The following is a 22891-nucleotide window of genomic DNA, read 5'->3' on the forward strand; positions in this document are numbered from 1 at the left end:
TTGATTAAAACTAGTTTAACAAAAAAAAAAAAACTCTACATAAAAGCAGACAAAGAAAAGATACCAAAATACTAACCTTGGTTGTATTTTGGGTTTATGACAATTTGTGACAATTTTAGAATATACTCCTTAAGTGGAAAACCAAAAAGAAAAAAAAGGCGGCATTATCAATGTGTCAAATCCCAAAAAGATTAAGAAATGAATGCCTGTTGACCGTACTTGAATTCTGCAGGTGGGAGCTCACTGGGAACAACTGTATCGGGGGCAAGTTTAGGTCGCTGCTTAGGGACAGGACTGGGAGTTATTTTAAAGCCTCACTACCGTGGGTAGAAGTGACATGAAGTACATGAAGCAAGCATGAGCAATTCTTTCTCGAACTTTGCTAGTTCAGAGAGAAACTGGCAGCGTGGAGCACAGGGTCTATAAAGTTTTTGGCTGTTTGTCTTCTAGGAAGAGTCGCTGAGAGAAGGCACAGAGTGGAGGAACGACGGCTGAGCCCAGGTGGGGAGAACATTCTCAGACTGAAGACTAAACACCTGGTGCCAGGCAGGAAGGTGAGACGTGTGCCTGAATTTCAGCGGTTTGGTAAAAGTGAGGATAATCCTACCACCTGCCTTCAGGGCGGGTATGCACGCGAGTTATGGACCACCCTAAGTCGCAACCCAAAGTGGTCTCTCTACCCACGTTCGCACGTGTCCACCAGCCCCAGCATGCCCGCAGCGTTTTCCATCCAGAGTCCTCACAACTCCTCTTCTTGGACCTCTGGTCAGGGTCTCCATTCCCTTCCTCGTCCTCCGTAAGGATGTGGACGCTGGGGAGAACGTCACCGGACCTAATCTAATTTAGAGCAAGCAAAACACCCCCAGAGAAGAAGAGGGTCATTCCATACCGTGGATCACAGAGGGCGTCCGAGGACAAAAGTTAAATCCCAGCACTGAAAGCCACGAGCCAAAAAGGAAGGGAAAGAAACGCCTCAACAAGTACCTGCTGCTTGAGGCGAAACGCGACCTCACCTTGGTCTTACGCCCAAGCTCCCAACTCCGCAGCGCCAGGAGTAAATACGCCGAGCACCGCGCCAGACTCGCTGGCTAAGGGACCCTCTTTGAGCCGGCCCGGAGCCGCTCTTCCCATTGGCTGGAGCGGGGCTTCGGGTTCTCGGGCACGCCCTGCACTCAGCTCTCGGAGCTCCGCGCACCTGTGGGCGAACAGCTTTCTTGCTTTCCCCCTAATGGAGAACACGTGCGAAGGTGAGGGTCTGGGAGCTGGACCTGGCTGCGTAGGACCTTTCCCAGACAGGCTGATTCCCAATAAGCGGCATCGCCTTACTCATCCATGCAGTAAACCATGTAATTACTGAGCATCTACTTCGGGCCTGGCAGTCTTCAAGGCCCTCTCTAGCTGGAAATAAAACATCCGAAATTCACAAGTGCATACATCTTAATAGAAACAATGAGTATTAAAGGTTTGCATTCCAAAACCATTTCTAACATGCTTATAAACCATGAAAGAACATATTCATTCTATGAAAAATAGAGGAGACTGTAGTGTAAACAGTTTGAGAAGCTGAGGGTCCCTAACTGTGGCTTAATAAAGTGAATTAGACCCCCGCCTTTTCATTTAATTTACATATCCTGGCATATTTAATTTTATATAAACGCTTACGTATTATACAACTTAGTGCCATCTTTTTTTGTTTCTTTTCCCTTTTGGTTTACCACAGAAAGCAACCTCTGGGAGGAAGAGCATCGCTTGCCCTTTTCTGCATTATCACTAAAGAAAGTTCACCTTTGTTGTTTCCCTATTTTGCTAAAATTTAATTTTTCAGTGCTTCTTTGTCTTAAAACGCTCAATAATAAGTGGAAAATGCAAGTCTATTTAACAAGTGCTAGCAAGAAAGCATCTTAGAAAAAAAAAAACTTAAAGATGTCTCCTCATGCCATTGCCGCTGGAAGGAGAGACACCATTCTTCATAAAACTAAACTGAGAGGGTGGGGAGATAATAAAGGCAATTGAAAGCACATATATTATATGTGGATGAGGATGGCAAAGCTCCTAATTCATTTTTGTTAATTTCCTACGGACACAAAAATATGTTCTCTATACTAAGGATATAAGTTTCTATATAACTCTTAAATCAAGATTTTTATACTATTCAATTTCTGTAGGACCTTATCTTTTGTCTCCTAGATGTAATTCCAACACAAATGTATTGAATTTTCCCCACAGGACTGTATTTAACAATTTCTCAGATTTGTACATTTTTGCCCTATGTATTTAGCAGATTTGATGCTATGATACTTGTTCCTAAATTTGGCCTTGTTTCTACGCATAAAATCGATAGCCAGTTCTGAACTTTGAATTAGTTTTTTGCAATTTCTGCTTTTTGTTTCCTTGGAAGCTTACTGATCAACCTCACAGGTGTTTCTTATAATCAGCACATGTCTGGATTTGTTGCTTGACCCAGTACATCTCTGTTTTATATAAGAAAATTCAGTCCATTCACCTTTAGCACATGTACTGAAAATTTATTGCATTCTTTATATTACTTTGGGTTCATCATTAAATTTACATCATGGATTTCTCTGTTTCCTTTCCCATAATTTTTCTGACTTATCTCTGTCTTTAGTTTATTTGTTATTTGTTTAGAACCCTTTCTTGAACTGTTTCTTCAGATGGAAGAGACCTGGATGATACAGACTCTGAATTCTTGCAAATCCTCAAATATTTATTTCATGAGGACAGGTGAGTATCTTTTAGCTGATGGACTGCAGTCCCTTTATTTTACCAGTCAATAGCTGCTGCTTTCTAGCTTCCAACATTACAAATGAGGAGTCTAATATTTTTTCTTTTCAGATAACTGGACTTTCTGCCTGAAAGCTTATGAATTTTCTTTTTTTTCTTAGCATGTAGGAATGACATCTGTATATGCTTAGTATGAGTCTTTACTCATTAATCCAGACGGAAATATACTGAGTTTTTTAGATCTACAGACTCAAACCTTTAAATTTTTTTTAGTCCAGAAACTTTTTCTATTATTTTGTTATTCATTCATTTTTTCAGTTCTATCCATTCTTTTTTTTTTTCCTCCTGGGACTTCTGTGTCTGCATATTAGGTCTCATAGATCTATCCTTTAAACCTATTAACATTTTAAAAAAATTATTTCTATCTCTTTCTTTTCCTCTATGCTTTGGGGTATGTAAGTTATCTAGGCTACTTCTTGGGTCTCAAAAATGACCATTTCAATTCACTTGCTAAATTGATGAATTAGGAATATATAAGTAAATAGATTCAGATTTAGACATTTTTAATTTTAAATTTCTATTTTTAAAAGTATATATATAAATAAATAAGAAATAAATAAATTAATTAAATCTTTATATATATAGATTTTATTTATTTTAAAGATTTTATTTATTTATTTGACACACACACAGAGATCACAAGTAGGCAGAGAGGCAGGCAGAGAGAGAGAGTGGAGGAAGCAGGCTCCTTACTGAGCAGAGAGCCCGATTTAGGGCTCAATCCCAGGACCCTGGGATCATGACCTGAGCCAAAGGCAGAGGCCTTAACCCACTGAGCCACCCAGGTGCCCCTGAAAATATATTTATACACACACGTATTGTATATTTGTTTTGTCATTTCATTGAGGTTCAAGTCTGGTTAATGGACTACTTTAAGTGGTAGTACTCCCATAGACAGGGGAAGACAAAGAGGCAAGGCAACCTTTAAGGCAGCTGGCTATTGAGTAAGAAGCATGAATCCTGCCATTTTCCTACTGAGGCACCTGGATAAAACCCTCTTGCTTTCTAGTCTACTTACAATCTCTCAGACTCAGCACAGGAGACAGTCAGCTTCAGCTTTTTCTTGGCCTCCTGGGAGTCAAAGAACCCCAGTAAATTTATACAGATCTCCTAAGAGTTCCATAGAACTAGAGTCTAGGCTCTTTTCAAGAAACTCCACTTTCAAGGCTGCACACCTAGACTCTGATGTTGTTTTCCACATTCTTATCTAGCCCATGAAGAAGGGGATGAGAGAGATCCAACATCAGGTTTCTAAACCAGTGCTCTGAACTTCTTTCCGTAAGTCTCAGTTCTCTGGTTTAGGAGAAGCAGACATCAGAAATCATAGGGAATAGAAGAGCTCATTACAATTCTCCCCCATGATCCACATCTAACTTTAGTAGAGAGTTTTAATTTTTATTTTATTTTTTATTGCACTTTTCTGTGAATGACCTTATAAAATGGGAGACCCATTCACTATCTTTTATATGAAAAAGCTCTGATTTTCCCCCAGTATTTGCCAACCTTAACATGATGAAGACATTTGTTTTGGATGAAAGGCCTTAAAGATTCCAGTTGTTTGAAACAAAACTCTGGTTCCACTTTCTTCTCAGAGTAAGTTCAAAAAAAGCTTAAAATCCAGGGGACCTGGTCACATCTCTGAGATCCTCTGATATACAACAGTTTAGTCTGTTAGTCTCAAAGTACATTTTAGAAATAAGACTATAGGGACGTCTGGGTGGTGAAGTGGGTTAAGCAAACATCTGACTCTTGGTTTGACTCAGATCATGATCTCAGGGTCATGAGATCTAGCCCCATGAAGAGTCCCACCTCAAACCCTACATCAGGCTCTGTGTTCAGTGCAGAGTCTGCTTGAGATTCTCTCTCCATCTCCCTCTGCCCCTCCTGCTCATGCTCTCTCTGTAAAATGTGTGCATTCAGGATCTTAACTAGAGCAATTTAACCATACTAAAATCTTCATCTTACAGATGAGAAAACTGTGGGGGTAAAAGATTAAATAACTTGCCCCAAATCACCTAATGGGTAACACAACCATTTTTTTTTTAAGAGTTTATTTATTTGACAGAGAGAGAGATCACAAGTAGGCAGAGAAGCAAACAGAGAGAGAGAAGGAGGAAGGCTCCCCGCTGAGCAGAGAGCCAGATGCGAGGCTTGATCCCAGGACCCTGAGATCATGACCTGAGCCGAAGGCAGACGCTTAATGCACTGAGCCACCCAGGCGCCCCAACACAACCATTTTTTTTTTAAGATTTTATTTATTTATTTGACAGGCAGAGATCATAAGTAGGCTGAGAGGCAGGCAGAGAGAGAGGAGGAAGCAGGCTCCCTGCTGAGCAGAGACCCTGATTCGGGGCTCAATTCCAGGACCATGGGATCATGACCTGAGCTGAAGGCAGAGGCTTTAACCCACTGAGCCACGCAGGCGCCCCCTAACACAACCATTTTTAAAGTCAGTTCTGTTAGACAGCAAAACCTCTTTTTTTTTTTTTTTTTTTTTTTTTTTTTTTTTTTTAAGCAAAACCTCTCTTTAAACACTGTCCATATATAGACTCTGAATGTGTAAGCCAGGGAGGGGTCCGCACAGTTATTTCCAAAATGTGATCTTGGGAGTCATACAAATTCAGGTGTTCATTTCCTGGTGGAAGCCAGAGGGGTAGGCTCTGGACCACCTACTTCTGCCAAACATTGAACTATAAACACAGTTAATATATATAACTTCCTATGTGCCAGGGACCGGTTTAAACATTTCGAGGACATTAACTCAGTTAATTCTAACAACAAACTTGTAAAATAGTTACTATTATTGTGCCTATTTTAAAGATTACACCAAAAGGCTGTCATGCAGACAAGATCACATCATAAGTGGGTGGTATTGTCAGAATAGAATCCAAGGAGTCCCTTGCTTTTAAAGACTACTCTAAAAAAGTGTTCCCTACCTATGAGTCGAATACTACTGATCCAGCCTAAGTTTGAGAAAAAGTGCTTTAAGGTAATGGAAAACATTTTCCTAAGAGAACACTGAACAAGATAATAGAAGAGCAAGTGGTTGGATCTCTTTCTGGGGCTCTTTCCTATGGTGCCGCCTGGATCCCACCTTGTCTTTCTCCTCTCGGCCTGCAGTCTCCAGAGAAGTCCAGTACTTGGCAAGAAAAGGGCTAGGAGGAAAGCGCGACCCTGCCACCGAGTCAGCAGGAGCCAAGAGGGTCCCGGGAAACAGCAACCTGGAATTTGAAAGGTCCTCTTACCGGCGGCGCGACTCCAACCTCGAGTTTAGGGACATTGCTAGGACCAGAGCTAGTAGGGGGACTATTCGGCCAAAGGCGTGGGAAAGCGGGCTCAAACATCCCTCGCCCGCAAAGGCGAAGTGACAGCAATGGTTTCCCCTAGGTTTCCTGTGCGTGGGGGGGGGGGGTCCCCACTCGCGGGTTCTGCGGGTCCCATAATTCTCCGAGACCGGCCAGAATCCCCAGCCCTGTCCCTTTCCCAGGGGGACCTAAAAGCTTCGTTAGCATTGGGGTGGCTGCACCCCAGCCTCTTCTCAGATAGCGGAGGGTACAGGTCTTCAGGCAGGCAAGCTGGCGGCTGAGAGCCGGACTGCGCCCGGAGGCTTCCGGCCAATCAGGAGCCACGTTCTCCGGCGCTCTCCTTTCCGCCCCGCCCCTCTCGTCTCCATGGAAACGGTCCGAGTGTGTGTGCTGAGACCCGGGGCTTCCATTTCGATCTAGCGGGGCTGCGGCCATTGTTTGTATAGACGGTCAATTTTGGCCGGTCCCATCCCTCTCAGAGGCTCCATAAGTGACGCGGACTCTCGGGAGCACCACGCCAGAAGCGGACAAGGGCGGGGAGAGCTGTGGCTGAAGAAAGAGTGGCAGAAAAGGGAGGGTGAGGGGCCGAGAAGCGGCTCTGGCTTAGAAATCCCGAAGACACCAGTGTAGGTGGGTCCTTCACGGCCGCACTCCTCAAGTTAAAACCGAATATGGGGAAGGGGAGAGGAGGACAGAGGTAGTTTGGACCTCGGCGCCGGGGTGCTCAGGGTTGGAAAGTGTTGGGGCGGAGCTCGGGTCGGGGGTCTGGAAGTGGGACGGAGGCCGCGCGCGTCTTCGCCGCGGAAGCGGAGGCCGCGCAGACCCGTGGCCCTGGCGCGGGCAGATGGGCAGATCCCGCTCCTAGAGCACGGTTTGTGTGTCTGAATGCAAAAACACTCGGGCAGCCCGCCTTGGGGGAGCCCAAACCTGTGCTGCTCTTGAAACGTCCATGAATCGTTTTTTGTTTTTGTTTTTGTTTTGTTTTTTCTCTCTAGAGAAAGAGGGCTCTTAACTGTTTATCATTTTCCCCAGGGACCTGTGATCACCAAGGCAGAACCGGGGTAGCAAAGGCTCATGCCCCCATTTTACAGGTGAGGAAAGTGAGGCCCTAGGAGGTCTAGAAGAAACCATTTTCCAGGTTCTACAAGTGGTTAGTAATAGACTTGAGACTGATCAGGTCCTTGGAATGCTGGATCTGGGACCTTTCTTTAAGGTTCTAATACTCTTGATAGTAAATCCAGTATTTCTATTGTAATTAGTACAGGAAAGCAATGGAACTATCTTTCTACTTAACAATGATGATTGAACAAAACAAGAAAAATACTTTTAGAAAGAAACTAAGTGTCGCATTTCTATTATTTTATATACTTGTTAATAATTAACTATGAAAGCCTTGGGACTCGGGTTAAATTACACGCAGAGCATCTGCATCCCTGGAGGGATCTTGGTAAGATCAAATTCTGTTTTCATGCCCAAACTAAAATTGTACCTTTGAAGTTTTTAAAGGTTCAGAAATAAAGTCCTTGGTGCCAGTTCTCGTAACTCTCCTATCTAGCCCTTGAAACAGAACGGTATATGGGGATTGTAGGGAGTTTGGGGACTGCAGGATATGCCCAGACTTTATCCTTTCTTTTCTCTCAGCTCAGACTCCTCAAAACTCCACCCTTCCCCAAAAGAGGAACATGAAAGAGGAAGGATTGTTCACTACTTTCCTCATAGTCTGATCCCAGGTGAGTAGGATTGCCTTTTCTCATTTATAAAATGCCCCCTGAATTCTCCATGGGTGGTGGGAGTTAAGAGGGAGCAGCAGTGGGGATGGATGGACCAGACAGAATAGAAAATATTCCTCACTTGCCTGAGAAGCTTCCAAGCCTCGTACACAGCATTTCCCCGACTCCCACCCAGTCTCTTTTTCCAACATTTACTCGTTTATTCAGCAGGTCATCCAGGTCTGTTGTATAATATGTACTGTTCTTGATGCTCTGAGATAGAGAAATATATAAGAATGTCTTTTCTTAACATTGGGGAGGTAAGCCATATGAGGTTAATAATAATTTCTCAAGTTATCATACACTAAACAGTGTCACAGTGAATGGCATTTAAAAGAAACAGAAACTCAGGTTTGAAAAATCATGAATAGGAAGATATTCTAGACAGGAAGATGATCATTTAGTCTCAGGCAGGAATTGAGGGGAAAATAAGAAAACTGAGCTTGTAACTAATTGTAGAACATTTAAATATGCATGTATAAGGTCAGGCCACATTGTGGAAGGCTCTTGATGTTTGATTGGTTACTTATTGTTGTGCACCACTCAGTCTTCTGCACTTCAAAAGAGGGAGCCATTACCAACATTTGGATCTATTTACTTACAGTCTTTTATCTAATATTTGATATACATACATAATCTGTATAGACACATATACATACATATATGTACACATACAAATATAGACACATAGGTAATCTAACATATATGCATGTAGAGAGATTATATATTAAAAAAAATTGAACATGATAAATAAGCTCCATGAGGGCAGAGAACATTTCCAGTTCATAGAACTATGCCTAGCATATAGTAAGCCCTCATTGAATATTCGTTGAATGTATGGATAGCTTTTATATGTATAATTTTTTCATTGTTAAATATATATTATGTATAAATATAATTAACAGTTTTTCCACATATTTTTTGGTAGCCTGAATTTTTTTTTTTTAAAGATTTTATTTATTTATTTGACAAAGAAAGAGATCACAGGTAGGCAGAGCAGCACCCAGAGAGGTGGGGGAAGCAGGCTCCCCATCAAGCAGAGAGCCAGATGCGGGGCTCGATCCCAGGACCCTGAGATCATGACCTGAGCCGAAGGCAGAGGCTTAACTCACTGAGCCACCCAGGTGCCCCAGTAGCCCAATTTTTTTTTTTTTAAGATTTTATTTATATCACAGACAGAAATCACAAGTAGGCAGAGAGGCAGGCAGAGAGAGGAGGAAGCAGGCTCTTTGCTGAGCAGAGAGCCTGATGCCGGGCTCCATCCCAGGACCCTGGGATCATGACCTGAGGTTTTAACCCACTGAGCCACCCAGGTGCCCCAGTAGCCCAAGTTTTAATGACTATTTAGTATTCCATTCAAATTATGTATCATTCCATTCCAGATATATGGGCTTTATTCCAGCCATATGTACTTTATATTAATCTTCTTTTTGGGGGGAAAAACTTAAGTAATTCTCAATATTTTGCTGTCATAAAGTTTTCTATTAAATATTTTTAGGGCGCCTGGATGGCTTAGTTAAGTCAGTTAAGCATCTGCATTCAGCTCAGGTCATGATCCCAGGGTCATGGGATTGAGTCTCTTACTGGGCTCCTAGCTCAGCAGGGAGCCTACTTCTCCCTCTCTCTCTGCCTGCCATTCCCCCTGCTTATGCTCTCTCTCTGTCAAATAAATAATCTTTAAAATTTTTAAAAAATATTCTTATATATAATTTATTTAGTGTATCTCTTTATATCCTCAAGGTATGCTCTGAGAAACAGGATAACAGAGTTAAGGAATATAAACATGTTTTAGACTTTTGAAAAACTTAAGTTTTTTTTTTTAGAAATACTACATGAACTTTTATAACCATTTGAGGAAAGATACTATCTTTCAGAACCTTTACCACCTTTGAGTATTATCTTTAAGATTTTGCCTTGAATTGCATCCCTTTAATCTTTAGTAAGGTTGACCATTTTTTACATACATTTACTGGTCATTTGCATTCCTTCTTTGACATAAGTATTGTATGTCTCTTGATATGCATTACTTTTTTTCCTACTAAATTTTTTGTTTCTATTTGATAAAAGATTCTCCTTGTATATAAAAGATATAAACCATTTATTAAAGGCTGTATTTCTCTAGTTGCTTGACTTTTGCTTTTAAGGACTTCTTTGTTTATATGAGTTTCACATTTGTATAAAGCGAAATCTTATTTCTTTTTATTTATATAGTATTATGCTTTGGGAGCTCTTCTTCACCCCCAAACATATTACATAATGACTTTCATTTTCTCAGCTGTTTTTTACAGTTACAAATATTTTAAAAGTTTAACTCTGAAACCTTTCATATATTTATTTTGGTGTGAGAAATGACAGAAGTGAAACATTTTTCCTCCCACTTATTTTTCTAGTAGCATTTACTTTCTCCATTGATTGTGGTGCTACATATTTATATATCAAATTACTAAATTTTTTAACATACCCACACACATACACAAATGTATATACAGATCACTTTTGGGGCTGTCCTGTTTCGTGAACCCATCTCTCAATTCTCTCTCTCTCTTTTTTTTTTTTTTTTTTAACTTATTTGACAGAGAGTTAGAGAGCACAAGTAGGCAGAGCAGCAGGCAGAGGGCCATCTCTCAATTCTTATACTGCTATCCAAGTATATTTAATTTTGTTCCTTTATATGTAGTATGCTTAATGGGCAATGCAGAGGAATTTAGCCTTTCCTTTTCCACATTTAGGAATAAAGAAAAGGAAGATGGCTCATTGTGGGAAGAAAAAAAAATTAAAAGTTTCTTATAAGTTTTAGATTATATTAACTGAATATAACTGAATATTAACTGAACCGAATATATTAACTTTTCAGTATTTTTTTTAGTCTAGCTTAATAGTCAAAATACAGGCTCTGGACCCATTATCTAACCTTGTTTTATTGCTTCTACACTTCTGAGTTATGTGAACTAGACTGCATTACATAACCAGTTTCTCAATTCTGAAGTGGGGAAATAGAACTTTCTAGGGTTGAGATGCAAACATGTAAAAACCAGCACAGTGCCTGACAAACAGAATCACTAACAATGGTTGCTATTATGTTAGTTATTGTTAAAATATAATGTATATCTGATATAACTCTCTCTAGTCAACTAAGACATAAGAATTGAGGCAGGGAATCTAGCCTTTTTTTTTTCTTTTTTTTTTTGGACGATGGCTAGTCAGATGTTCCAGCATCATTAATTATATAAGCTATCTTATCCTCGCAAATTTACTATTACCTTTACCATGTTTAGAATTCACTGCTATATTTAGGTCCACTTTCAGATTTCTATTCCTTTATATTGATCTTCTCTATTTCTCTATTTCATGTGTCAGCCACATGGTGTTATAATTAGAGCTACAGAGTTCTTTTTTTTAAGAGCTACAGAGTTTTAATATACCATTGGGTTAGTCTCCTCGCGTTATTTCTTTTTAACACTTTTCCTTTTTCTCACAAAAGTACTTGAAAATATCCTCCCCCAAACCTGTTGTATCTTTGAAAATGTAAGTAAGTTTAGTGATAACAAAATTATGTTTATTTTTCCTACCAAAGATTGAGGAGTATTTTCTAAATTCAAAAGCTACATTTATCTGTGTTCTAAGTGTTTTTGTTAAGTAGGTAGGAATCTCTCTCTCTCTATATATATATACACACACATATATTTAAAGATTTAAAGATTTAAAAATAGATTTAAAAATTTAAAAATATTTAAAAGATTTAAAAATAGATTTAAAGATTTATTCATTTATTTGAGAAAAAGGCAGAGAGGTACAAGGAGGAGGAGAGGCAGAGGGGGAGGGAGAAACAGATACCCCACTGAGCTGGGAGCCTAATGTGAGGCTCAATCCCAGGACCTCGAGATCATGACCTGAGCTGAAGGCAGACTTGCAACCATCTGAGCCACCCAGGCACCCCAGAATATATATTTTTTAGTTGCTATTGTAAATGTTATTTTAAAAGTTTATTTATTTTTATTTATTTGAGAGAGCGAGCAAGCATGGGTGGGGGGCAAGAGAAAAGCAGACTCCCCGCTAAGCAGGGAGCCTGATGCAGGGCTCTATCCCAGGACCCTGAGATCGTGACCCGAGCCAAAGGCAGACGTTTAACCCTGACTGAGCCACATGGGCACCCCTGTACATGTCATTTTAAAAATACCTTTTAGGGTGCCTGGGTGGCTCAGTGGGTTAAGCCGCTGCCTTCGGCTCGGGTCATGATCTCAGGGTCCTGGGATCGGGTCCCGCATCGGGCTCTCTGCTCAGCAGCGAGCCTGCTTCCCTCTCTCTCTGCCTGCCTCTCCAACTACTTGTGATTTCTCTCTGTCAAATAAATAAATAAAATCTTTAAAAAAAAAAATAAAAAAGAAATACCTTTTAAAAGTGGCTCCTGGGTGGTTCAGTCAGTTAAAATACCTTTTAATGAGTATATGCCTGAATTTTCTAAATTACGTTAATTGTATTTTACATGCTCAGTTAATTTGAACTTGTGATACATTACATGCATGCAAAAGAATATACTAAAATATTATGCATAATTTAAAATAACATGAGCACCTACCCTCTAGACCACCAAATATTTTGAAAAGCACCCTCCTGCTGACCTCACAATTTCATTCCCTCCTTTTCCTAAAGAGGCAACTGCTATCTTAAATGTTTATTATTCCTTAGTTTTATATAAATGGAATCACTGTGATTGGCTTCTTGATTTGTAGCTATACAAATGTAGCTATAGCTTTTTTGTATGTACCTATAGCTTTTTTCACAGCTATGTACTGTTTCACAGAATGACAAACAACTTATTTATCCATCCTGTTGTTGGGCCTCTTGTATTGCTTCTAGTGTTTCGTTATTTTTTTTTTTAAGATTTTATTTATTTATTTGACAGACAGAGATCACAAGTAGGCAGAGAGGCAGGTAGAGGGTGGGGGGAAGCAGGCTCCCTGCCTACCAGAGAGCCCGATTCGGTGCTCGATCCCAGGACCCTGGGATCATGACCCGAGCCGAAGGCAGAGGCTTAACCCACTGAGCCACCCAGGCGCTCCTAGTGTTTCGTTATTACAGCAGTTATGCTGAAAATGTTATTGTACATATCTTCTGGTATACATGTGTAAGTTTCTCTAGGGTACAAATCTAGTATTAAAATTTCTGGGACATTGGATGCCTGGGTGGCTCAATGGTTTAAAACCTCTGCCTTCAGCTCAGGTCATGATCTCAGGGTCCTGGGATCGAGGCCCGCATCAGGCTCGCTGCTCAGTAGGGAGCCTGCTTCCCGCTCCCTCTCTATCTGCCTCTCTGGCCTACTTGTGATTTCTGTCTGTCAAATAAATAAATAAAATCTTTTAAAAAAAATTTCTGGGACATTGACTTTGCTTATAATTACTAATGATTTTCAGTTGGTTTTCTTGGGTTTCCTATGTACAACCATACCCTTTATAATTGTCTACTTGTATTGTCAAGTGCTTTTATTAGTGGTTTAAAAATAGTGAATTTGCAGTATCTTTGTTGAGTTTCCAGTCTTAACGGGAATGCTTTTAATGTCTTACTTTTGGATTTGAGATATGGTTGCATGGTCTTTGTTTTGCTAACTTGCTTTGTTTGTAGTTTTAAATGAAGGACCCATGTTGCATTTTAAGAAGTACTTTTTTGGCAGTGATTAAAATATATAGCTTTTCTTATTTGACATTATTATGATAGTTTATAGCTAATGGATTTCTTCATTTGTATCTTTCTTTACTTTTTGGAATAAACCACCACTCCATCATGCTATAATATGCTTTGGTGTATTATGGCAGATTGCATTTGCATTTTCCAAAGATGGCCATACCTATAACATATCTGACTCTTAATGCTTGTCTTACAAAGTGACTTAATCTTCCCACCAAAAAGTAGGATCTATGTCCCCACTTCTCAAATCTGACTGGGGTTTGTGATCACCTCAACCAGTGGAGTACAGTGTAAGTGATGCTATGTGACTTCCAAAGCTAAGTCATAGAAAGGATACAGCTTTTGCTTGCCTTCATGTTGAGAGGTAGCCCTGGCCACATAACCAAGTGCAAAGAAATGGATAACTTCCATCAACAGTCACAACCAGCCTACCAGCCATGTAAATGAGCCACCCTGGAAGTGAATCCTCCAGCCCACTCAAGCCACTACTCAACAATCTCATGAGGGATCTGAGTTAGAACTGCCCAGGCCATTCCTGAATTTCTGACCCTGAGAAGTTGTGAAAAATAATTATTTTTGTGTGAAGCCACCACATTTTGGAGTAATTAGTTCTGTGACAGTATAAATATAGGTGTTGCTGGATTTTATTAGCTTTATATTTTTCTTTATTTGCTCTTGAAGTTTGTGCCAATATTCAATAATATAGTTATAGATATATAGTTTTCTGACTTTTACTGTCTCAGTGTTTTCCTGAATGTTTTAAAGATTTTGATAGTTTTTCTATATGTTTGGAACAATTTAATAACTCCAAGTCTGTTCCTTGAAAATTTGAAAGAATTTATGTAAGAAAATCTTTGGGTTGGTTATTTTTGAAGGTTATAGTTCTTTGATAATTTCTTTCATAAAACTGACCAGTTCAGGTTTTTTCTCTTTATGACATATTGAGTGGTTTTCTAGGGAAAAAAAACCTTCCTATTAAGATTTATTTTTAAAGAGCTGTGGAAAGTGCCCACGTAACATTCAGTTGAATTTTTACCTGTTGCCATTTCCCTAATGTCAGTTCTAACTTTTTTTCTACTTATGCTCACTCCTTTTTTCCCCATTAGTTAGCTAGCTGGTAATATATCTATTTTTCTTCCAACAAACTGGCACCTGGATTCATTTCAGAATGGTAAATGTTTTACAGCTCCATGTTCTTTTGTTTACTCTATACCTTTCCCTTTTAAAAATAGTATTTTATTTATTTGGGAAACAGCACAATCAGGGGGAGCAGTAGGCAGAGGGAGAGGGAGAGGGAGAAGCAGGCTCCCTGCTGAGCAGGGATCCTGATGTGGGGCTCTACCCCAGGACTCCAGGATCATGACCTGAGCTGAAGGCAGATGCCTAACCAACTGAGCCACCCAGGTTCCCCCCACTTTAAGTGTTTAATCCATTTAGTGTCGTACAATGTATAGGATACTAAGTTGGAATCCACTTTTATTTTTTCTCATATAGTTACTCAAGTTTTCACAACACCATTTAGTAAATAATCCATTCTTAACTTTTATTTTTAATGCCATCTTCATTATTAATGTGTCGTATATAAATAAGCACAGTCTGAATCTTCCATGCTGTTCTACTGGTTTATTTGTCAGTTCTGATTTTACTGTTGTAGTTTGGCAGTGTGTCACTGGCAGCGCAAGTCTTCCTGCTTGGTTTACTTAAGTCTCTATATTATATTCTTCTTTTCTTTCCCTGTAAATTTTAGGGGAAAAGTATATTACGTTCCTCAAAAAAATCCAGTTGGAATTTGATGGGGGGTATACTGAATTTAATTCAACCCATCCAAGAACATGGAAGTACGCCTTTCCTTTTATTTAAGTCTTCTTTCTGCGTACTTGAATTTAAATATTATCTTCCAAGAGTTCTGTATATTCTTGGTTAAGATAGTGGTTTTTTTTTGGTTTTTGTTTTGCTTTTGGTGAATGGTGTCCCCCATTTTCTAGTGGTTGTTATGCTTTATTGTATCTGGTAATTTTACTGAGCTCTAAGGTTTATCTATGTACTCTTGGTTTTTCTAGGTAGATTGCCATAGTATATGCAAATAGTTACATTTTTTTATTTACTTCTAATCCTTATGCCTCATTTCATTTTCTTACAGTGTTTATCAGACCTTTGATACTATGTTGAAAGCAGTGGTGACTGGAATCACTCTTAACTTGTTTACCATAATAAAAGAAACACAAAGTTTGTCCATTCAGTTTAATGTTTGATATAGGTTCCTAATATGTAACCTTTACCAATTAAGAGGGTTTTTTATTCCTACTTTGCTAAAAGTTTTTAAAGACCATATAAAGGGGGGCACCTGGGTGGTTTAGTTGTTTAAGTGACTGCCTTCAGCTCACGTCATGAGTCCCGCATCAGGCTCCCAGCTCCTTGTTTCTCCCTCTGGCCTTCTCCCCTCTCATGCTCTCTCTCTCTCTCTCTCTCAAATAAATAAAGATAAATAAAATCATTAAAAAGAAAAGACCATATAAAGGTGTTGAACATTATGAACTTTATCACTTGATTTCTCTTATGGTTTTCTTCTGTAGTCTATTAATAAATAATATTGATAGATTTTCTCTTATTGAACTGTCCTTCCTTCCTATAATGATGCTTGACCATGATGCATATTTTAAAGTACTTCTAAATTCAATTATCTAATATTTTATTTAGGATTATTATAGATTTATAAAATTCACAAATGGGATTATATTCTAACTTTTTTGTATTGTCTTTATCTGGTCTTGGAGTCAAGATTACACTAGCCATATAGCTAGCAGCTTTCACTTTCTGTTTTCTAAAACAATTTGTAATAGTAATTAAACTCTAATAGAATGTTTGCTAGAACAATATTTATTGCATAGTAAGTTACATTTAGTTTAATAAAATAACACAAATTTATTATGTCACTCATAATAATATCTCATTATCTCCCAGGAAGCTGGGAGCAGTGTAGCTGTGTGGTTCTAGCTCAGGGTCTCTCATGAGGCAAGCTGTCAGCCGGACTGCAGATACTGGCAGGCTTCAGGGGGCTGGAGAATCCTCTGCTAAGATGCTTCACTCATGTGGCTGTTGGCAGGATGCTTCATTTCTCAGAGGACAGAAGGCCTCAGTTCCTTGCCACATGGTGTCTTCACAGGACTCCTAAGTATTCTTACCACATGGAAGGCAGTTTCTCCAAAAGAGAGTGATCTAAGAAAATGGGCGTGGTGGAAGCTGCAGTGCCTTTAAGAGCTAGTTTTGAAAGTTGCACAGCATTACTTCTTCCCCTTCTGTTTTTTATATAAAATTCCTTAGAAGTGAGTCCTTAAGTCTAGCCCATGCTTGAAGGGTGGGGAACTGGCTACACCTCTTGAAGGGAAGGGAATCAAATATTTGTGGATGTATTTTAAAACCACCACAAATAAAATAGACATATGTACTGAAATGTGAAGTTGTACATTATGTATTATGTGAAAAAATGCAAACCAGAATTATCATGTCTTAGTTAAGAAAAAAATGTCAGTGGGGTATGTATGTTTGTGGGTATGCATGAAAAATAGAAAGGACAGTAAAAACTATCCTGGTTACTTCTCAAGTTATTTGGGGAGGGTAGGCTTTCAGTTTTTACTTATATTACTTCAGAATTATTTTAAAATTTTATGAATTTATTTTTGGGAGAGCAACTGGACTCAATCTCTAGTATATATTTTAAGATTTATTTATTTGAGAGAGAGAGAACACACACAAGCAAGGGGACAGGTAGAGGGAAAGAGAGAGGGAAAGGGTTAGAGGAGAGAATCCTCAAGCTGGCTCCTCACTGAGCATGTAAGCCTGAGGTAAGGATTCATCCCAGGACCCAGGGGTCATGACTTGAGCTAAAATTAAGAGTTAGCCACTTAACTGACTGAACCAAAGACTTTACATCCTGGAATGCTCCACGGGGGAATAAGCACAAGAAGGATTTGATTAACCCTTTGAACTTCAGAGAAGCTGAAGATGCATCCATACCATTGGAGGCAGAGAGCCAGTCAAAAGAGGACCCTAAAATATTTACAGAGAGCAAAGAAAAAGTTGCTCAGAAAGGAATGAGAATTAAAGAAAAAAAGGTCTTAGAAACAACAATGAAGGCATATAAACAGTGAGGCAATTCTGAGAAAAATTCTTTTCACTCTTGAATTTGATACCCAGCCACTTGTGAGTGATGATAAGGACACTAAGCAAGCTTGGACATTCTCCTTTAAACCAAATGTGTGTCCTGAAGAAAACTTTAGCTTGTTTCTCACCTTTTTTTTTTCAGTGGCCATGGAATTAGCATTCATCAGCTTGACAACTCATTTGGGCATATACCTTCAAATTAATGGAGTAAATCACAAAAGGGAAAAAGAAGTATATGATCTTGAAAATGGAGCACTAAAGAACAGCCAGCCCAGATTGGAGCAGGAAGATGAACATTTCTAGAATAAAAAGGGTTGGGGGATCAATTGACTTAATCTTTTTCAACCATTACTTACTCATTTTTTAAAAATCGGGATAATAATAGTATCTATAAGAGAGAGTTGCTGTGAGGATTATGAAATATATGTGAAGTCCTTAGCCCAGTGGTTAGCAGGCAGATGCTATTATATGTTTCTTATGACTGTGATGGGCTTCAGTGACTTGATACATTATTTAGCCATCCCTATTATTAAGTCTCCTCTTACTTATTTTTCTTCATTACTGAAGTTCTTTCTTTTTTTATTTCATTTGTCATTTATGTTACCTACTGAATGGCTGTTTCCTTGTACGTCTTTTCCCTTAGGTCTTTTCTTGGAAAACCTGATCTTTGACCAGATGGCAGTAACACTTGAAGATGTGACTGTTATTTTTACTTGGGAGGAATGGAAATTCCTGGATTCTTCTCAAAAAAAGCTCTATAGAGAGGTCATGTGGGAGAACTACACAAATGTCATGTCAGTAGGTAAAGTTATCCCAGCTCTTAGCTATCAGAATTAGTATCTTCTGGAACCAGTTTTGTTGAGTATTTTGGTTCTTTATCTAGGTATTGTATTGTATAGAAGGAATATGACCCTCAAAAATGGGTCATAAATCAGATGACAGAAGATAGAGCAAGACATCTCCCAAGACACCTAGACTATGTAATTAATAGGTATTTGTGATTTTTATTCTTATTTTCTGGATTACACTTAAAATGCAGACCTCTACACATCAATTTTGTGTGGTCCTAAATTTGTGCTCTCTTCATACTATTTATACAAGTTAGCTTTTGCTATATAACAAACTCTACCCCAAACTTAGTGACTCAAACATTATTTTTCATGATTCTAATTGTTAGATGGATCTTCTATCACAGAGTGATCTGATTGGGGCTGGATGGTGTGTGATGAGGCTGGACAGTCAGACTTAGATGTCTGGGAGTTGGTTGGTAGCAGTGGGGATAATGGGAATGTGTTGACCATATGTCACTCTTCAAGCAGGTTAGCCCAGGCTTGTTTTCATGGTGGTGGTCATAGAATTTTCAAAACTAGCAAAAAGAGGGCAAGTTCTAAGTACGCAAACACTTTCAAGTCTCTGTTTGTATCACTTTTGCTATTGTCCCATTAAAACAAATTGTATAGCCTAGCTAAAGTCAGCATGAAAGGGGAACACCCAGAGGTACAGAGTTAATGCAGCCATTTTTTCACACAACTGGTCACACTCTGCTAAAATAAAAATATAGAAAGAATATTTTATTTCTTAAAATAATGTTCCAAACAGAGTAATCTAATTAAATCTGTTTTTAAGATGATTTCCATGAAACAGCAGCCTTACTTGTTTATTTCTAACAGTACTTGATAAGTAGCAGATGCTCAAGATACATCGACAGCATGTCTGAATAAGTGAATGAATGAATATATATATATGAATGAACAAACGCATAATTTCAGACGAAATATGGAGCAGCCTAAGCATAATCCTTTCCCATTCCCACCCACACATTTATTCCTGTAATTCTGGAAGGCAATGCTTGAGATACTTGGAAATTTTTAAAAGCCACATTTATCTCACCAATGGATTATCTGCTTATTCTAGGAAACTGGAAAGAGAGCTACAAACCCCAAGAAGAAAGATTCAGATACTTAAAACATGAAAATCTTCCCTGCTGGCAAGGCTGGAGGAATGCCAGCACTCAGATATATGAGAATAGAAACTATGTGGAAACCGTCCAAGGAATAGATTTGAAAGACCTAAAGCAACAAGATCTTTCCCACCATCAGGAATGGTTAATACTCTCCACCCAAGTACCATGGAATGGGAACTGTGAATTAACTTTTGAAGGCAACAGTCCCAGGAACTTAAAATATACAAAGTTTATACCTTGGCAGTCCTTAGAAACAAAACATACCCATGAAGACTATGCTAGAGAAATCTATATGAATGATTTACATGGCTTTCAAAAAAGCAGATGGCATCTTGGCATATCTAGGAAAAATCTCTCTGTGGAAAAAGAACAAAAGCTCATAGTTCAGCATTCTTATGTCCCAACAGTAGAAGCCCTTCCAGAGTACACTGAGGAACTATGTCAACATGACCTACTGAAAAACTCTGTGGAAGAGGAAAACTGTGGATGTAATAAATGTAAAGAAATTTATTATTGGAACTCACAGTGTGTTCTCCACAAGAGAAATCAATGTGGAGAAAAGTTCTTTCAGTGCTCTGTCAGCACAGCATGCTTCTCTCAAAGATCAGACCTATACAGACATCCAAGAATTCACATAGCTAAGAAGCTGTATGGATGTGATGAAGTTGACAGTAACTTCAGGCAAAGCTTAGGTATTCACTTTCATCAGAGGGCCTACACAGGGGAGGTCTCTTACATATGCCACGTGTGTGGTAAGAGCTTCAGTCAGATCTCTAGTCTTCACAGTCATCAAAGAGTCCACACAGAAGAGAAACTTTATAAATTTGAGTGTAATAAGGACCTTAGTAGAAATTCATTACTTCAGATTCACCAGAGACTTCACATAGGAGAGAAGCCTTTTAAGTGCGATCAGTGTGGTAAGACTTTTAGTCGGAGTTCAGTACTTCATGTTCATCAGAGAGTCCACACAGGAGAGAAACCATATAAGTGTGATGAGTGTGGCAAGGGCTTCAGTCAGAGCTCAAATCTTCGGATTCATCAGTTAGTCCACACGGGAGAGAAGTCCTATAAATGTGATAACTGTGGTAAGGGATTTACCCAGCGCTCAAATCTCCAAATTCATCAGAGAGTACATACAGGAGAGAAGCCTTATAAATGTGACAACTGTGGCAAGGACTTTAGTCATAGCTCTGATCTTCGTATTCATCAGAGGGTCCATACTGGGGAGAAACCCTATACTTGTCATGAATGTGGGAAGGGCTTCAGCAAGAGTTCGAAGCTTCATACTCATCAAAGAGTACATACTGGAGAGAAACCCTATAAATGTGAACAGTGTGGTAAGGGATTCAGTCAGCGTTCCCACCTTCTCATTCACCAGCGAGTCCACACAGGAGAAAAACCCTATAAATGTGATGATTGTGGAAAAGGCTTTAGTCACAGCTCTAATCTTCACATTCATCAGAGAGTCCACACAGGAGAGAAGCCTTATCAATGCACTAAGTGCGGCAAGGGTTTCAGTCATAGCTCAGCTCTTCGAATTCATCAAAGAGTCCACATAGGAGAGAAACCTCATAAATGCCATGAGTATTATAAGGGATTTGATAAAAGTTCTCATCTCCACAATAATCACACATGAGAAACCTTATAATTACGTTTACTTAGTTAACAACTTTAATCAAAGCTTAATATTCAGCCCAATAAATGCTGCGGGGAAGAAAAGTCTATAAATAAACCCAAATAATCCCAAGCAACATTTCTAGTTTCCCCCAACTCCCACTAAGAATCATTTGGTTCAAGAAGAAATCCTTAGGAGGATGCCTATATATTTAAAATGAAAGTGTATTTACTTTTTCTATTATATCATACATATCCATTATAAAATATATGAAAGATTCAAGAATAAAACTCTTCATCCTGTTTTGTTCTAGCCTTTTTTTGTGTGCATTTTCATGTGAATGAAATCACACTGTATATTCAACTCTATCTTTTCACTGACTTTGAGACATTTACTTTTTTTTTTTAATGCAAATTGGCTAGCTAGCTCTGAAACAGCATTCTGACTCCTCTGTAAAGTCCCTAGGAAGCCACAAGAAGAACACACACAAAACATCAAACTCAAACTGGTAGATAACCTATTGCTTAAATGTGGAAGAATTAAATTACAAGGCAGGACAATTTGATTGCTTATGACAAAAGACAGGAAAGTACTTCATGATCCTTCACCTGAGACAGGATGTTGTAGAGATGTTATCTCTGTCAGCCAGAAAAGTCAGGAACTATCTTTTGCAGGGGTGCTGCACTTTCAGGTTATCATAGCACACTCTCATATCCTTCCCAGGATTCCACATTGATTCATACTTCAGACACCATGTAACAAGAAATACAATATTTAATGTCTCTAAGTAGGGTGTGAAAGATGTCAGTAAAAGCTAATAGAAGTGAATTGTCAGGAAACTGAAGATAACTCCATCTGTTCATAATTAGAGATTTAAGCAGTAGACTGATTTATTCTTAGAAGAGAGAGGTAATAGAGAAATAGCTGCTGAAAGCAGAAGTAAACTCAAAGCTATGTGCAAAACTGAACTAAAACCTAATTATGGAAGAAGAGAGAATCTGGCCATTGTAAAAATGGAGTGGAGTCAGCAGGAATATACAAGTCCTAACTATTGATAATATAAATATGTTTAGACATTGTTGCCCAAGAGATAAGAAATTAAGTGGACTTGTTCAGGGAAATAACAGGGAATTGCAGTACCAAAGAAAGAACACTACCATGAAGAGTTAAAACCTGACAGCCCTGAAAATTAGCTATTTCAGTCTCCTGAAGAAATTAAAAAAAAAAAAAACAAAAACAGGTGTCTTGAGTAGCATTACGAAAAAAAAAATGAAGTCAGTAAAACTAGAGCAGAAATCAGTAAGTAGAGAAGAACCTCTAAAACAAAAACAATGAAGGACTACAAGGAAATTTAAAACGGATCAAAGTTAAAGGCAACAGAAGCAGAAATGGCACTGCAGAATATCAAATACTGTAATGAATGAACTTGAGATATCTTCAGCATATACAAAAAGGATAATGAGAGGGAAATAAGGAGAAAAGACAGGAAGTACAAATAATGGAGATCTAATGTAGGAATAAAGGTGTTTCTAAGAAAGTTAAAAGAATATGGAATAGAATCAATGATCAAAGAAATTAAGATATTTTACCTGAA

At 38.8% G+C, this 22891-nt stretch overlaps 2 protein-coding genes across 3 annotated transcripts in view; one reads left to right on the forward strand and one right to left on the reverse strand.

Moving 5' to 3' along the window:
- Positions 1–22891, reverse strand: part of LOC101680281 (zinc finger protein 215) — a 104874-nt gene that overhangs the window by 39009 nt on the left and 42974 nt on the right. The gene's annotated exons all lie outside the window — the stretch shown is intronic.
- ZNF214 (zinc finger protein 214) lies at positions 6473–21599 on the forward strand. Of its 2 annotated transcripts, XM_004780176.3 has the most exons (5): positions 6473–6737; positions 7140–7198; positions 7749–7837; positions 18363–18521; positions 19634–21599. In XM_004780176.3, exons 2-5 carry the CDS (start codon positions 7182–7184, stop codon positions 21316–21318), a joined length of 1950 nt encoding a protein of 649 aa, XP_004780233.1. In that variant the 5' UTR covers positions 6473–6737; positions 7140–7181; the 3' UTR covers positions 21319–21599. The 2 variants fall into 2 exon arrangements, with proteins under 2 accessions (XP_004780233.1, XP_004780234.1); XM_004780177.3 differs by lacking the exon at positions 7140–7198.

The sequence above is a fragment of the Mustela putorius genome, unplaced genomic scaffold (assembly GCF_011764305.1).
Source record: "Mustela putorius furo isolate JIRA1106 unplaced genomic scaffold, ASM1176430v1.1 tig00003859_pilon_pilon_pilon, whole genome shotgun sequence".
In the NCBI taxonomy this organism is placed as follows: domain Eukaryota; kingdom Metazoa; phylum Chordata; class Mammalia; order Carnivora; family Mustelidae; genus Mustela; species Mustela putorius.